This window comes from Mirounga angustirostris, unplaced genomic scaffold (assembly GCF_029215605.1).
Source record: "Mirounga angustirostris isolate CCGP_5_RB_7025 unplaced genomic scaffold, mMirAng1.0.hap1 SCAF_12, whole genome shotgun sequence".
NCBI classification, from domain to species: domain Eukaryota; kingdom Metazoa; phylum Chordata; class Mammalia; order Carnivora; family Phocidae; genus Mirounga; species Mirounga angustirostris.
This window is the reverse complement of record NW_026991720.1, coordinates 100,739,883-100,752,814: the sequence shown is the minus strand read 5'-3', so window position 1 is coordinate 100,752,814 and position 12,932 is coordinate 100,739,883. Positions and strand designations below refer to the sequence as shown.

At 47.8% G+C, this 12,932-nt stretch overlaps 1 protein-coding gene across 2 annotated transcripts in view; it reads right to left on the bottom strand.

Annotated features, from left to right (window-relative positions):
• COBL (cordon-bleu WH2 repeat protein) overlaps positions 1-12,932 on the bottom strand; it is a 279,617-nt gene that overhangs the window by 155,345 nt on the left and 111,340 nt on the right. For both annotated transcript variants that reach the window (XM_064575461.1, XM_064575462.1), the window contains exons 3-4: positions 7,071-7,281; positions 5,172-5,400 (exon numbers count right to left, since the gene is read on the bottom strand). In XM_064575461.1, the coding sequence (XP_064431531.1) occupies positions 5,172-5,400; positions 7,071-7,281 (440 nt within the window). The remainder of the gene's footprint in view (positions 1-5,171; positions 5,401-7,070; positions 7,282-12,932) is intronic.

Sequence of the window (12,932 nt, the reverse complement as noted above, 5' to 3'; positions counted from 1 at the left end):
AGCACACAGAGATGGCAGAGGGGAGACATTTAGGTGTTCCTGAAGGATAGAAAAATGAATTTCCGCAGCCCACTGCCAACCGCTAGAGAGCCAGATGGTCAATGCACAGGTGGAAAATCTGGACTGGGATTGTACAAGCCAGCTGTGAAAATAGCAACCCAAAATGGGTATACACATCAGTTAACTTCCTTATCCGCTGGCCTAGAATTTCATACTCCAGTTAGAGAACACACACGAAAGTCAGGATGTTAATAATAAATGCATTAACACGAAAACCGTCTACCCAACAAAGTGAAACCTAAACACCTTTATTCCGTAAATCACTGTGTAAGTGGCGAAGGCTTAGGTTTTAGTACGGCCAAGGCTCCTGGTTACATGCAGCGGTCCCAGCTGAGCCACTGGTGCCCTGCACATCACACGACATCCAACCCAGCAAGTGGAGCAGCTCCAATCACGGGGCACGTGTCCACGCACGTACACGTATGCACGTGGATCTCACGGCTGATCACACTGCAACCCTCCACGAGAAGCCCAGAGCTATGGAAAGGAATAGAAACTACGCTACAGAGTAAAACTACGTATAGGTAACCAACAGCATGGCTTAATATATGTATTCATAACTGATCATGTTTCTAGAATTGAGGGATAGGTCAACACAGATGTAGTAAAATGCGTGGTATCATAGTGCCCGCGGGTGAAGGGGAGAGAGGAAGTGTTATGGGCACATAGGCAATGATACCAACCACAGAAATGACAGACTGATCAGAAAACTGTCACAGAATCGAGCCTCTTTTTTGCTCTCCCCGAACAGGGACAGAGGCTGGTCTGGATGCCCAGGGACAGCCCTGGTGCTGGGGCCTGCCTGCAGTGACCCAAGAGGTGTTCTCTTGTGTGGCTGCTGGTGTCGGCTCTCTGGAGGCAGCAAGGGCCCCAAGCAGACGGCCTGAGGTATAGGGGCAAGGGACTGGCGATTCTGTACTGATGTGGGCCTTCCGTGAGGCCTCTGGGACCCGGCAGACACGCAGAAGGGTCAGCGGAGGGCAGAGCAAGAGCACTTGATGTTCCTTGGTGTTCCCATCAGGCAAAGGGGCAGCAGGTGCCTGCCACACATCAGGGCGGTAGCTCTTCATGGAGACACAGCCAGGCTGGGAGGACACAAGCATCAGGCCCAGAACCCGTGGTTCCAAACACACGGCAATTTGAGCGCGAACCCGATTTTCTTTCAGCTTTCTCTCGTGTACTAGAAGTTAAATGGCAATCAAAGTGTAGGGGACGACATGCTCCATCTCTAAAAAAGCACATGCTCTTTGAAGAATGGATGTGATCTGGAGAACAATAAAGATGAGCTGAACAGTGCAGGGGGAGGAAAGGGGCTGCGGGGGTCCCGAATACCAGCGAATCCAAACCGTTCGCTTTTCCAGAGGAGAAAATGGAAGGTCAGAGCCGTTCAGTGGCCAGAGCATGGTCACGAGCAAGTAACGACCAGAGGAGACCCACGCCTGCATGGACATCCTTCACATAGGCAAGTTGCTGAGTTCAGGTCCCCAGCAGGAGCCTGGGCACACGGGGTCTCGACCATCTGTCTCTGCTGCTCTCCGTCTGCCCACAATCCCCAAATCGAACCAATCCAAACTGAAGAAGGCTTCACATGCATGATTTCCCTGCTCAAAACAACTACCACTCATGGTGCTTCTTAAAAGAGAACCCTTCTGTTTGCAATATCCATCTATACGGTGCGATGGGGTCCATAACCGACGAGGGCTATGGTCAGACGCAACACGCATGGCCTGTGGTTCCAGACTGATGTCCACTTCTGTTTCGTTACTATCTTTATACTCATTAATGAGATAAATACTCATTAATGAACTTTGTGGAGACGATGTGTGTACACGTGTAGTCCAACAAGTTCACATAAATTCCGATATATGGTATGTCTGAATATATATATCCACACGTATGTGTGCATGTATGTGTAAATATATATATATATATATATCTGTGTATATATGTAAAGTGTAGGATAAGTAAGTGTCAGAGTAAATTCAGAAGCTGGACTGATCGTCCGTACACTTGTCTATGACAGAAAAGATTACATTTCAGTCTATACTGCCCCAAAGTCTGCAGCAGACAGAATGGACCTCGAGGGCAGGTGGGCACAGGTAGAAAGGAAAACGGTGTGTCTTCCGCATGTGCCACTTCCACTCCGCCCTGAAATTCCATGTTCCTAAAGGACCCATGTTCTACCCCAGCCTCCTTCATTTACTCAGCAACTGGAACCGCACGGCAAATCCCCACACGAGGGACATTCTTCTCTCAAGCAGCCAGGGAGTCAAGAAACCAAACCAAAGCCATATGTCAGCGGACGAGATGTCCCTAGAAGGGCTGCAAGGCATGCCTGCATTCCTTCAGGCCCTGCACGCAAACGCCACTTCCATGCATCGTCCTGGTCCAGAGCCATGCAAAGCCCAGCCGGGCCGGAACCGGCTCACTGTACCTTGACAGCTCAGGGAAGGCTCCGACTGAGTTTTGGTCAGAAGAACTGGAAGAAGCAGGCAATGAGAGAGTGAGGTCAAGCTCCCAAGCTGCAGCGGCCCCTCTGTGAGCCTCAGAAGGGGGTTGTCTGGGCCCCTGCAGGAGAGGCCAAGGGCCGAGCAGGCTCCATTCCTGGCCCTGGATCTCCTAGAGCCCGTAGCTGCCTGGCTGCTAAGCTGTCCTGTGGAAGGAGGTGGCAGCAAAGCCTTCTGTTTCAAGCTGCCACCACCAGGCATTCCAGAGGAGCCGGGTCTCTGCCTAGCGACACATCTCCCCCGGCCATGGCCCTCGTCCCTTGGAACAGCTGCTTGCTGGGGAGGGGCTGTAATGCAAGAGGGGCCAAAAGGAGAGGGCTCCCTACAGGCGTCTTCCGGAATGTTCTCCTTTCTTCTCAAATACTTGACTGCCCGTAGGGATAAGGGCATTTGGCAGGGATGATAGTCAAAGGCTTCACAGCCGGCGTGGCACATGGCCCAGTATGGCCCGGAGGAAAGGGATGTTGGCCACTGGGCTGGAGCCGGTCACCCGCCCTGCTGGCTGTTGCACCTTTATTTTCCAGGGAGGATGCTGGGAAGGGTCCCCTTTCCCCAGAGGGAAGGGTCCCTCGGAGGACGCCCAAGGCAGTGAAGGGCACTCAGTGCTCGGGTGCTTCCAAATCTGACAGCCAGGCTGGCTGCACCTGTGTCCTGCCCTGCCTGGGGATGGAAAGAGGGAGCCCTAGACCTATGGAGGTCTCCTCAGCTCTGTGCTCTGGACGATCGTGAGCTTGTTGGGATCCACTCCTGCATGGGGCGGCAAGTTTTATAGGACTCTTCCCAGATAAAATGTTCCACATCTACTTTTCAAGATATATCCAAGAATTGAAAGGGTTGTTTGTGTAAGCCTTTTTTCTTTCACATACTTGAGTAGGACAGTCTTTCTTCCTTCCTTCCTTTGTTCCTTCCTTCCTCCCTCCCTCTCTTTTTTCTTTCTTTTTCTTTTTCTTCCCTTCCTTCCTTCCTTCCTTCCTTCCTTCCTTCCTTCCTTCCTTCCTTCCTTCCTCTCTCTCTCTCTCTTTCTTTCTTCTTTCGCCAAATGAAGGCTGTGTTTCCACAGAGGCACAGAAACCAAATTTATATAGGGCTGATAGAACCAGACAGACATACCCGCCCGTGTAGCAGATGCTGGGAATAATCTTGTCTGAGTTTTAAAAAGATGCTGCATAAAGCACAAGACGCATTGCTCTCAAATGTCAGAGCACTTCTTTTGAAGGACTAGATAGTCTGTGCATCTTACACGCGATTGAGCTAAAACCCTTTCTTGAATGTCAAATGAGACCAGGGGTCCAGACCCTTCCAAGATTGGGGGGAGGAGAGGAGGTTCCACTATGATCACTGATTTTGCAATAAAACTGGTAATAAGAGGGGCACCTGGATGGCTCAGTCGGTTAAGTGTCTGCGTGCTCAGTAGGGAGCCTGCTTCTCCCTCTCCCTCTGCTGTCCCCCTCGCCCTGCTCATGCTCACACACTCTCCCTCTCTGAAATAAATAAATAAAATCTTTTTAAAAAAACCTGGTAATAAGAAAAGCAGATTTTCTTGGAAGAATTTGAAACAAACAGTAGAAAAACATGAAAAAATGGAACGTATTTCAACAACCCAACTTACTCAGTATTTGTGGAATAAATGAAAGGCCACAGATATCAAACGAGCCTCATGAAAATAAGGCACTTTTATGAAGTTCATTTTAATAATGCTAAGGTCAAGGAATACTCATTTATTTTTTTCATTCAGTCATTCATTTATTTATTTTGGTCTGATAGCTCTTTCCAAACAGTCCGCCCTTTGTGTCCATCGGGGAACTCTGTTCCCACACACATTGGTCTCCATGCCAACACCGACCTCTTGAGCAGCCACTCTCCCCACCGGCTCTGAGCCCTCAGGTCAAGTACCAAATTCACACGAGGAGTAAGTTGTCTCTGGCATCGATGGTGAGGAAGACCAAGGCAGCATCGTGAGCTGTGTTCAGGGACTGATTTCATGAACTCTAATGCAGGCAGTTTTAGAAAAAGAGCTAAATGTATTTTGCCACTGTTTGTGTGTGTGTGTTGCTTTTTTTTTTAATAAAGATTTTATTTCTTTATTTGAGAGAGAGAGAGAGCATGAGCAGGGGGAGGAGCAGAGGGAGAAGCAGACTCCCCGTCGAGCAGGGAGCCCGACGTGGGACTCGATCCCAGGACCCCAAGATCACTACCTGAGCTGAAGGCAGACGCTTAACTGACTGAGCCACCCAGCCGCCCCTTTGCCACTGGTTTTGACGATGAGCAATGTTTGAGACTTGGGGGCAGTTACCAGCAACTGAATATGAAATCCAAGAGAAGATGGTTCACGTGTTAGAGAGCTACTTCTTTACTTACCTCGCCGAAGCTCACAGGAGGTAGGGTGACGCTCAGGACATGCTCAGGATTGGGGGGGAAAGAGGCACAATTACAGCAATGGGAACAAACCAAATTTATTTTCTGCCCACTTCAACTGTGCTTTGGGTTGCCTGAAAATTCGGGTACCTGTCTCTACCGGGAACCTCGAGCGCTCATAGGCGGTGGACATCTGCTTCCTGCCTGTGCTCTTACAGGGCAGGTGTCAAAGACGCAAGGTGGCCTCACCTCGTTTGTTGTCCCACGCGTAGAGCTCCTTTATCCCCAGCTCGTTGAGGGACTTGGAAAGTTCCACCTCCTCCCCGGCAATGTTGTCCCTGAGGAGCACCACGTGCTCTGGGCTGACTTCACACTTTGCACAGATGACTGGGAGAATGTTCTGGAGTGGCACCTCGGGGCTCACACGCACGACGGCCTTCTGGGTTCGCAGGTAATTCACTACCAAGCGCACAGATTTCTGGAAGAACACCCCCGATGAAAGAATTCTGTAAGTGTGGGCTTCACCTGCTGCTTGTGTGCAGGAACTGACTACGGCAAGACTTTGTGCAGCCCGAGCCCTTTGTCCAAAACTCAGGGGGTCATGGGGGGAAATTGCCATACTGAAAAGTGAACGATAAACACCTGGAATAATTAACTTCCCTTACAATCCCTCACTAAGGAACAGACTGCTAACAACACAGGAGAATGGACATCGTCAGGGGTCTGGATTTATCATCTAACACCTACGCTGCCTTTCAAGGATCCCAAACAGACCTGACACAAAGCACTTACACAAATGTGGTGAAGGAAAAGAGTTTGAAAGTGGCATGAACAATTCAATTTAAAGAAAAACCCTAAAAAACCCAAGGTATCAAAGTTTCAGTTAAATAGCTAAAAGACCCACATAAATATATTACTATCTATGTAAATATATATAGCGTGTGTATATGTCTGTGTATATGCATATTTTATACATATATACACTACACACCTGTATTTAAGCTACAGAAATATAACTGACATACAACAAACATATACATATAATGGACACATGATGATGGAGATCATAATCAGAAAACAAAATAAGCAGTGTGACTAAACCTGATTCTAAATGTCTACTGATAAACTGGCCATCCAAAAAAAAAAAAAAGCAATATGCCAGTTTCATGCAGTCAACGTTTTCCTGGCCTTTACTGGCACAACATTGTCTGAGAATGCTGGAGAGGGGGCCACAGCAAATGCGGGTTGAATAAAATCTGACTGAGGTGGATCCATGCCCCTTTCCAGAGTAGAGATGACACCAAATAAAATTTATTAAGCCCCCCAAACCTAAAAATTGATAGAAGATGAACTGTTGGCCAAATCGCCATTTTTAGAAGCAGAAAAATCTAGTAAATATTCCCAAGAATCTAAAAGCTTTTAAATGGGGCTAAAAGATCCGCAGCAAAGGTTTATGAAGACGTACCATAAGCAGCTGGAGTCCACTTTAATCAGTAATCAAAAGCCTGAAATACATCTATGTATAAGATATGCTCCAAGCGCAACGAGTAAACATTTCCGACATCAGTTTCTCAAAAGGGAAAACTCCTGTTTTTCCTCTCCCCCATTTCCCCATGGCTTCCTTGGACAGGAGGACCTCCAGAACGGAAGGAGAATCTCTATAACTAGTTCAACAAGGTATCGGCTAGTAACTTGCGGTTATGTAAAGTTAAGTTAATTAACCCTAAATACAATTAAAGGCTCAGTTTCTCACGCTAGTGCAGCTGCTTAACATTAAGTCTCATGTGGCCAGGGGTGACCGCCTTGGGGAGTGCAGAACGATAGACCGTTTCCATCTGTGCAGAAAGTTCTAACGGCTAGCTCTGCTCTAGACTGATTCCTCTTCTATAATAGCCAAAGGAGCAAAGATACAACCATGAATATTATTAAAGTTGGTTAATTTCCATCTTCTAAAAGCAGCTCAGTTTAGGGCCTAACTTTGCCTAGCAGGGAAGTAGAAATTTTAATAGCTGTCTGCACGTGTTGCTCAGAGAAGAGGGGCTCCACCAGCCCCCTTCCTCCGCACCTCGGCCACAGGGCTCTGCATACGCCCTCAGATAACAAAGCCCACCCCCCACTCCGACCCACCCCGGCCCTGGTCCTACTGACCTCAGGTGCCTTGGGTGGGGCAGGCTTCACCTTCTCTTCGGGAACTTTCTCTTTGAGAAATACAGTGTGCACATTCAGGGTCCCAACTAAAGTATTTGGCTTAAAACTCAAAGGCTGCTCGGTTTCCGAAGACCGGATCTCGAGGGCATGGTGGGATGGATTTAGGTGGTTCTGAAGACAAAGTTCAACCAGTAGGTCCATCATTGCATGGCTGAAAAAGGGAAACAGATCACATTAATTAGGAATGTTTTTGTGCTCTCCCTTCAGTCAAGCTGAGTAAGGGTCAAACCCACGCACCAGTAGGTGAATGAGCAAATTGGTCACGTGTATGTGGTCATGAATTCCTGGCTCATGACTGGACAGCGTTTCCTAACATTTCCAACACTAGTAAACAACATGCCTGAAAGAGCAACCACCAGAGCCGGGAAAAGAGTTATATTTGTATTAAGTCCATGGATATGTTGACTTGAATCCTACAAGGTTAATTACAAGTGATACTAATAAAGACTAAATTTTCAGTGATTCATAAATGTCTCTTAAAAACTGATAAATTTTAAAAGATTTTATTTATTTGAGAGAGAGAGAGAGAGCAAGCGCAGGAGAGAGGGGTAGAGGGAGAGGGAGTCCCAAGGAGACTCCACGTTAAGCGCAGAGCCCAATTTGGGGCTTGATCTCATGACCCTGAGATCATGACCCGAGCTGAAACCAAGAGTTGGTCACTCAACCAACTAAGCCACCCAGCTGCTCCCAAACTGAACATTTTAAGTTGAAGATGACAGCTAAAAAAATTTATGCCTTTTTAAAGACAAAAGAAAAAAAAAAAAAAAAAACCCTAAGAAAATGACCTTGTTTGAATGTCAAAAACTGTCATCATGTCCCCCACCACAGGGAATTATTTACCAAGGGAGGAGAGTTAACAATTCAGATTACTCCAAAGAATTTCCTTTGCCTCTTTTATATCTGCCTGGCAGAATGTTTTTATATTTAAAGCTGATCTCTCTTTCCCTAAATTCCCCAAGCAATAGAGCATATGCCTCTCATGAAAGCATAGGTCTTTCCTGTGACCTATTTCCTAATCAGTAACTGACATGGCAATTATTTCTGGTCATAATTATGCTTTCCAGGTGTCTGGGGTCCGGGGGTGCAGATCACAGACTCGCAGTGCTTCTGTGAACACACAGGTGCCCGGGTTGTCCTGATGCAGCCCGGGCACCTGTCACTCACCCCGAGGGCTGCGGGCTGCTGGGGACCCTGGATCCAGACAGGAGAACCACAAGCAAAGCCCCAAGCAAGAGTGAGTCCCCAAAGTGCCCTGCTTCTTATTCAACTGCTACAACTGAAAATTAATCAGTAATGCTCAAATTGATACAAGATTTTATTTATTTGAGAGAGAGAGAGAGACAGCAAGAGAGAGTGAGAGAGAGCACAAGTGGGAGGGAGAAGCAGGCTTCCCGCTAAGCAGGGAGCCTGATGTGGGACTTGATCCCAGGACCCTGAGATCATGACCTGAGCCGAAGGCAGATGCTTAACCGATTGAGCCACCCAGGCGCCCCTTGGATTGATACAAAACAACTCGGCATTTCTCCTGGGTCCCTGGACTCTGACGGGGCATTTGTGGGGCCGAGGCAGTGCGCATGCTCACAAGTGCCCCAGCAGACACGGCCACACTGGCTAATAACACAGTAAATACTGTAAACTCCGATTCCTTCAGCTCCGGGGCAAAAATCATCTTTATTCCAACCACAAGCTTAATGCAACGCAACAAGAAGACTCCACGGCATGATGACATTCCACTGAGAAGCCTCAGTACAGAAAACAGACTTCCAATGATGCTAAAATGAGGTCCTATTATTTGTTACTTCTCCCTGTGTATCCATGATGCTACTCACGTGCTCCCCTTCCTCGTCACCCAGTCTGAGAGGCGAGGTGTCCAGGAAAAGGCAGAGCGAGCTTGGGACCCTGGTCCATCTGATGCTCGCTCCTTTCCCACAGATAAACTGTCAAAATTTGAGTCAGTCTTAGAATGTAAACCACAAAGAACACAAGAGCTACTAATGTTACTTTCTGTTCTTTGAATCCACTAATCAGTAACATGTTTGAACACTGAATTAGATGCTCTGAAAAGGAGCAGTCAGCTCTGGAGCAGGGTGCATTTTTCTCCATCACCGAGAATAAACCCATCCTGCTATCATCGAAGCCAGTACTGATTGAATATGCTAGCACAGTGCTGTACCCATTTTCTGGCCGAATACATAATGGGCCGCCCAAATCTCTGCCTTGTGTGTCTGGTGGATTTCCCCCCAAATCGCCTGATCCATTCTGGTTTTCGATAGTTCATTTAATGCAGGATGAGTTTCTTCCAGTGACATTCTCAACAGTTGGAAATGGAAGCAGTTTCTCAACAAAATGTTTGGGGGGGAGAAGAAGGAAAAGTTCCCAAGCAGAAAATTTTATGTGCTGGGGAGCTATCTCCTCAAATTTACTATTAAATTCGGGGGAGGAGAAGGCAAAAAAGAAAAAAAAAAACAGAAACAAAATAAAACACTAATATAAGAGCATGATCTCACAAAACCCAACACCAGATGCCCTGCCCAGCCATCATACGTGCTTAAATGGTATGAAGAACACAAAGTCTATTACCAATTCAACTTAGACAAGCAAATCGGACACCATCCTTTCCCAGTGGCAAGAACCCAAGCCAGGACAGAGGGGTTCCCACAGGGAAATAAGGAAGTTTGGGGGTGAGAGGAGCTCAGGTTTTGATAGCTGTCTTGCTCTACTTCAGGCTGTCCGTATCTGTGACTCCCAGAGGGACGCGGCATCCTGATGAGGACTGAAGTTGGGTTGCACTTGAGAAGCTGGATATGCACCAGTCCAAACATGAGGACCTGGATCCAAAAGCATGAGCTCATCTTGCAATGCTTCCTGCAGGGTTGGCCACTTTGTGTGACCCTGCCCCAGGCTCATTTAAAACACGACCCGATTTACTACTTTTCCACTACATGCTGCTTTTTAGGATCATGTCCATGCAAAATGAGGTGGGGGGAGGGGGGGCTAGCCTTTCTGCCACTTTTCACCCCACCAGTGAATCTGCTATTGGCTGGCATTTAAAATACCAAATTCCCAAGAGTACGCGAGTTCTTCCAAAGCGTCTTTGATGCCACTGGAAAAATCTACCCAGAAAGAGAGGAAAGGCAAAACATAATGGCAGCACCCAAGGATGGACAGAGGCACCGCCTGGTCCCCACGGGCTTCCTGTATGGATGTGTAGACCGCAGCCTGCAGCGGTCGGTAGCGTCTCTAACTGGGTGTCAGTGTGCACCCTCCGCAGCGTCTCAGTGTGTCCCTCTGCCACTGGGCCACAGGAAAGAACTTTCCAGGGACTGGAAGAGGTTGCCTACTTACTCGTACACATTCTCATCACCTCCTGAGCCTGACCGTTCCTCACCTCGCACCTGCCCTTGGATGCAGCAGCATCTGCCTCGGATCAGCAGCTCTGCACACACCAGCTCTGTGAGGTGTGGGCATCCTTCCCATATCAGCAGGGCGGTTCAGTGAAGGCACCTGAGGGGAGCTGCCTGGGATGGAGTCCGGGCACCGCCACTCACTGATTCTCAGACCTGCCTCCCCGTGCCTCAGCTTCCTTACTGGTGAGGGCATACAGACAGTGTCCACCTGTTAGAGACTTAAATGAATGAACACTGGTAAGGTAGTGAGCACAGCGCCAGGCATGCGGTGTGATGAGTTTGCGAAATACATGAGTTCATTTGTTCCGGTCTTTTCTGTTTGGGGATTCTGTGTGGTGAGATGTTTTAGGTGGCTCAGAGCAGAGCTTCTCCTGTCTGTATGTGGCTAAACTCCACCTTGCTCTCAGCAAACACCGAGATATCCCAACGCTCTTGAAGTAGCATCCTTGAGACTGCACCATCAAATTCCCCCAATCTTACAAAGAAAGAAAACAAGGCAACTAGACACCCTCCGAATGTCAAAAGAAGAATCAGGTGTATTAAGAAAGTTGACTAAACCATCACTGCTAAGAACCCAAGGCACATCCCCTGGGCCTCAGTGGACACCCAGCATTAACACTGCCATGAACAGAACTGTGTCCTCCTCAAAGTCATGGTGAATCCCTAACCCCCAGTGCGGCTGTATTTGGATATGGGGCCTCTAAGACTGTAATTATGGTTACATGAGGTCATAAGGGGGGCACTGATAGGACAGGATTAGTGTCCTTACAAGAAGAGACCCAGAGAGCTTATTCTGTGCACCCACAAAGAGGAGGTCATACAAGCACACGGAGTAATGATGGCTGCCTATGAGCCGGGAAGATGCCTCAGAAGGAAATCTACCCACTGGCACCTTGACCTTGGGCTTCCAGCCTCCAGAGCTGTGAGGAAACACATCCTTTGCGGAAGCCCCCAGTCTGTGGTATTTTAAGGCAGCCTGAATAAGACAAAAACAAACACCATTTGCAGTCTCTCTCTCTCGCTCTCTGATCCCAAGTAATAAAGAGGACTGACCACTCAAAACCACGTTGATAGCAGTCGAGGAGGGTCACAAGGCGGATCTCTGGGGCTTTCTCTCCCAATTTCTCCTCAACATCCTTTTTCCCTCCAACCTCTTCAATCTGTTGTTCCCCAAAATGCCTCTTAAGTGCTCAGAACGTAGGGGTGAAATTTATTTCCTGGTATTTGTGGTGATCTCTATTTTTAAGCTTAAAAGTATATAAAATTTTTTCTACGTCTTTTTTTTTTGAATTTTGGTAATATATTTTATTTACCCAATATACACTTTCTTTAAAAAAAACAAAAAAACCAAAACTATTACTGCCCAAATGTGTATAGACTTCGTGAAACACTTTGGCAGGAGTCTGTGGCTTTGATAAGAAAAAGCTGATGTTCTTTCCCAGACGGTTCTTTCTGCAATCCCAGCAGAGAGCTAGGCAGAGTGATGGTCAGCCTGTGCCCATACCCCTGCCCCTAATGTAGAGGCACTCGGGACCCGAAGACGTGAGCAGGCTCTTGGGGACCACATGGTTGGGACAGGGAAGTCAGGGAGGCCATGCCCTATTTCCGTCAAGCTGGGCCAGGTGACGAGTTGCCCCTCTCTGGGACGCACTTCTAGCTAAACTGCAAAGCCTGCCTGTGGTCAGGCTGTGGAGGATCATTCTTAAGCTGCATCCACTATCCATTCCTACAGCTCTCTTCCTTCCATCATGCCAGCACGACCCTGGGCTCACTCTCGAGGACCGTGTGCTCACCCTGGTACCTCTAGCGGAGCCGGTGCATGCCCTGCAGCTGGGGTTCTCAAAGATTAACCTTTAATCCGAAAGTCAGATTGCTTGGCCTCTCCTCAAGGTTTCTGAATCACTAGGACTGGGCTGGGAATTTGCATTTCTACCACGTTCCCAGGGATGCAGCCGCTCATGGTCGGGGACCACGCTTTGAAAACTAATTTATTCCTTGTACTCATGAAATGAGCATTTAGTACAAATGTGTTGATTAGATAAATGGGTCCCTCAATGCTGAGTTTACAAGTTACATTAAGGTAGCTAGTTCTGGGGGCCTCTGGGTGGCTCAGCTGGTTAAGTGTCTCACTCTTGATTTTGGCTCAGGTCATGATCTCAGGGTCCTGGGATCGAGCGCCTTGCTCAGCGCAGAGTCTGCTTGTCCCTCTCCCTCTGCTCCTCCCCCTGCTCGCTCTTTCTCTCTTGTTCTCTCTCTCTGGAATAAATAAATAAAATCTTCTTTTAAAAAAAGGTAACCACTTCTGGACATGATGTTAAAATGAACACACTTAATTTGCATGTACAGTCAAATCCTAAACTGGTTGAACGTAGCTTAGTTTCGTGTGTGGAACCAA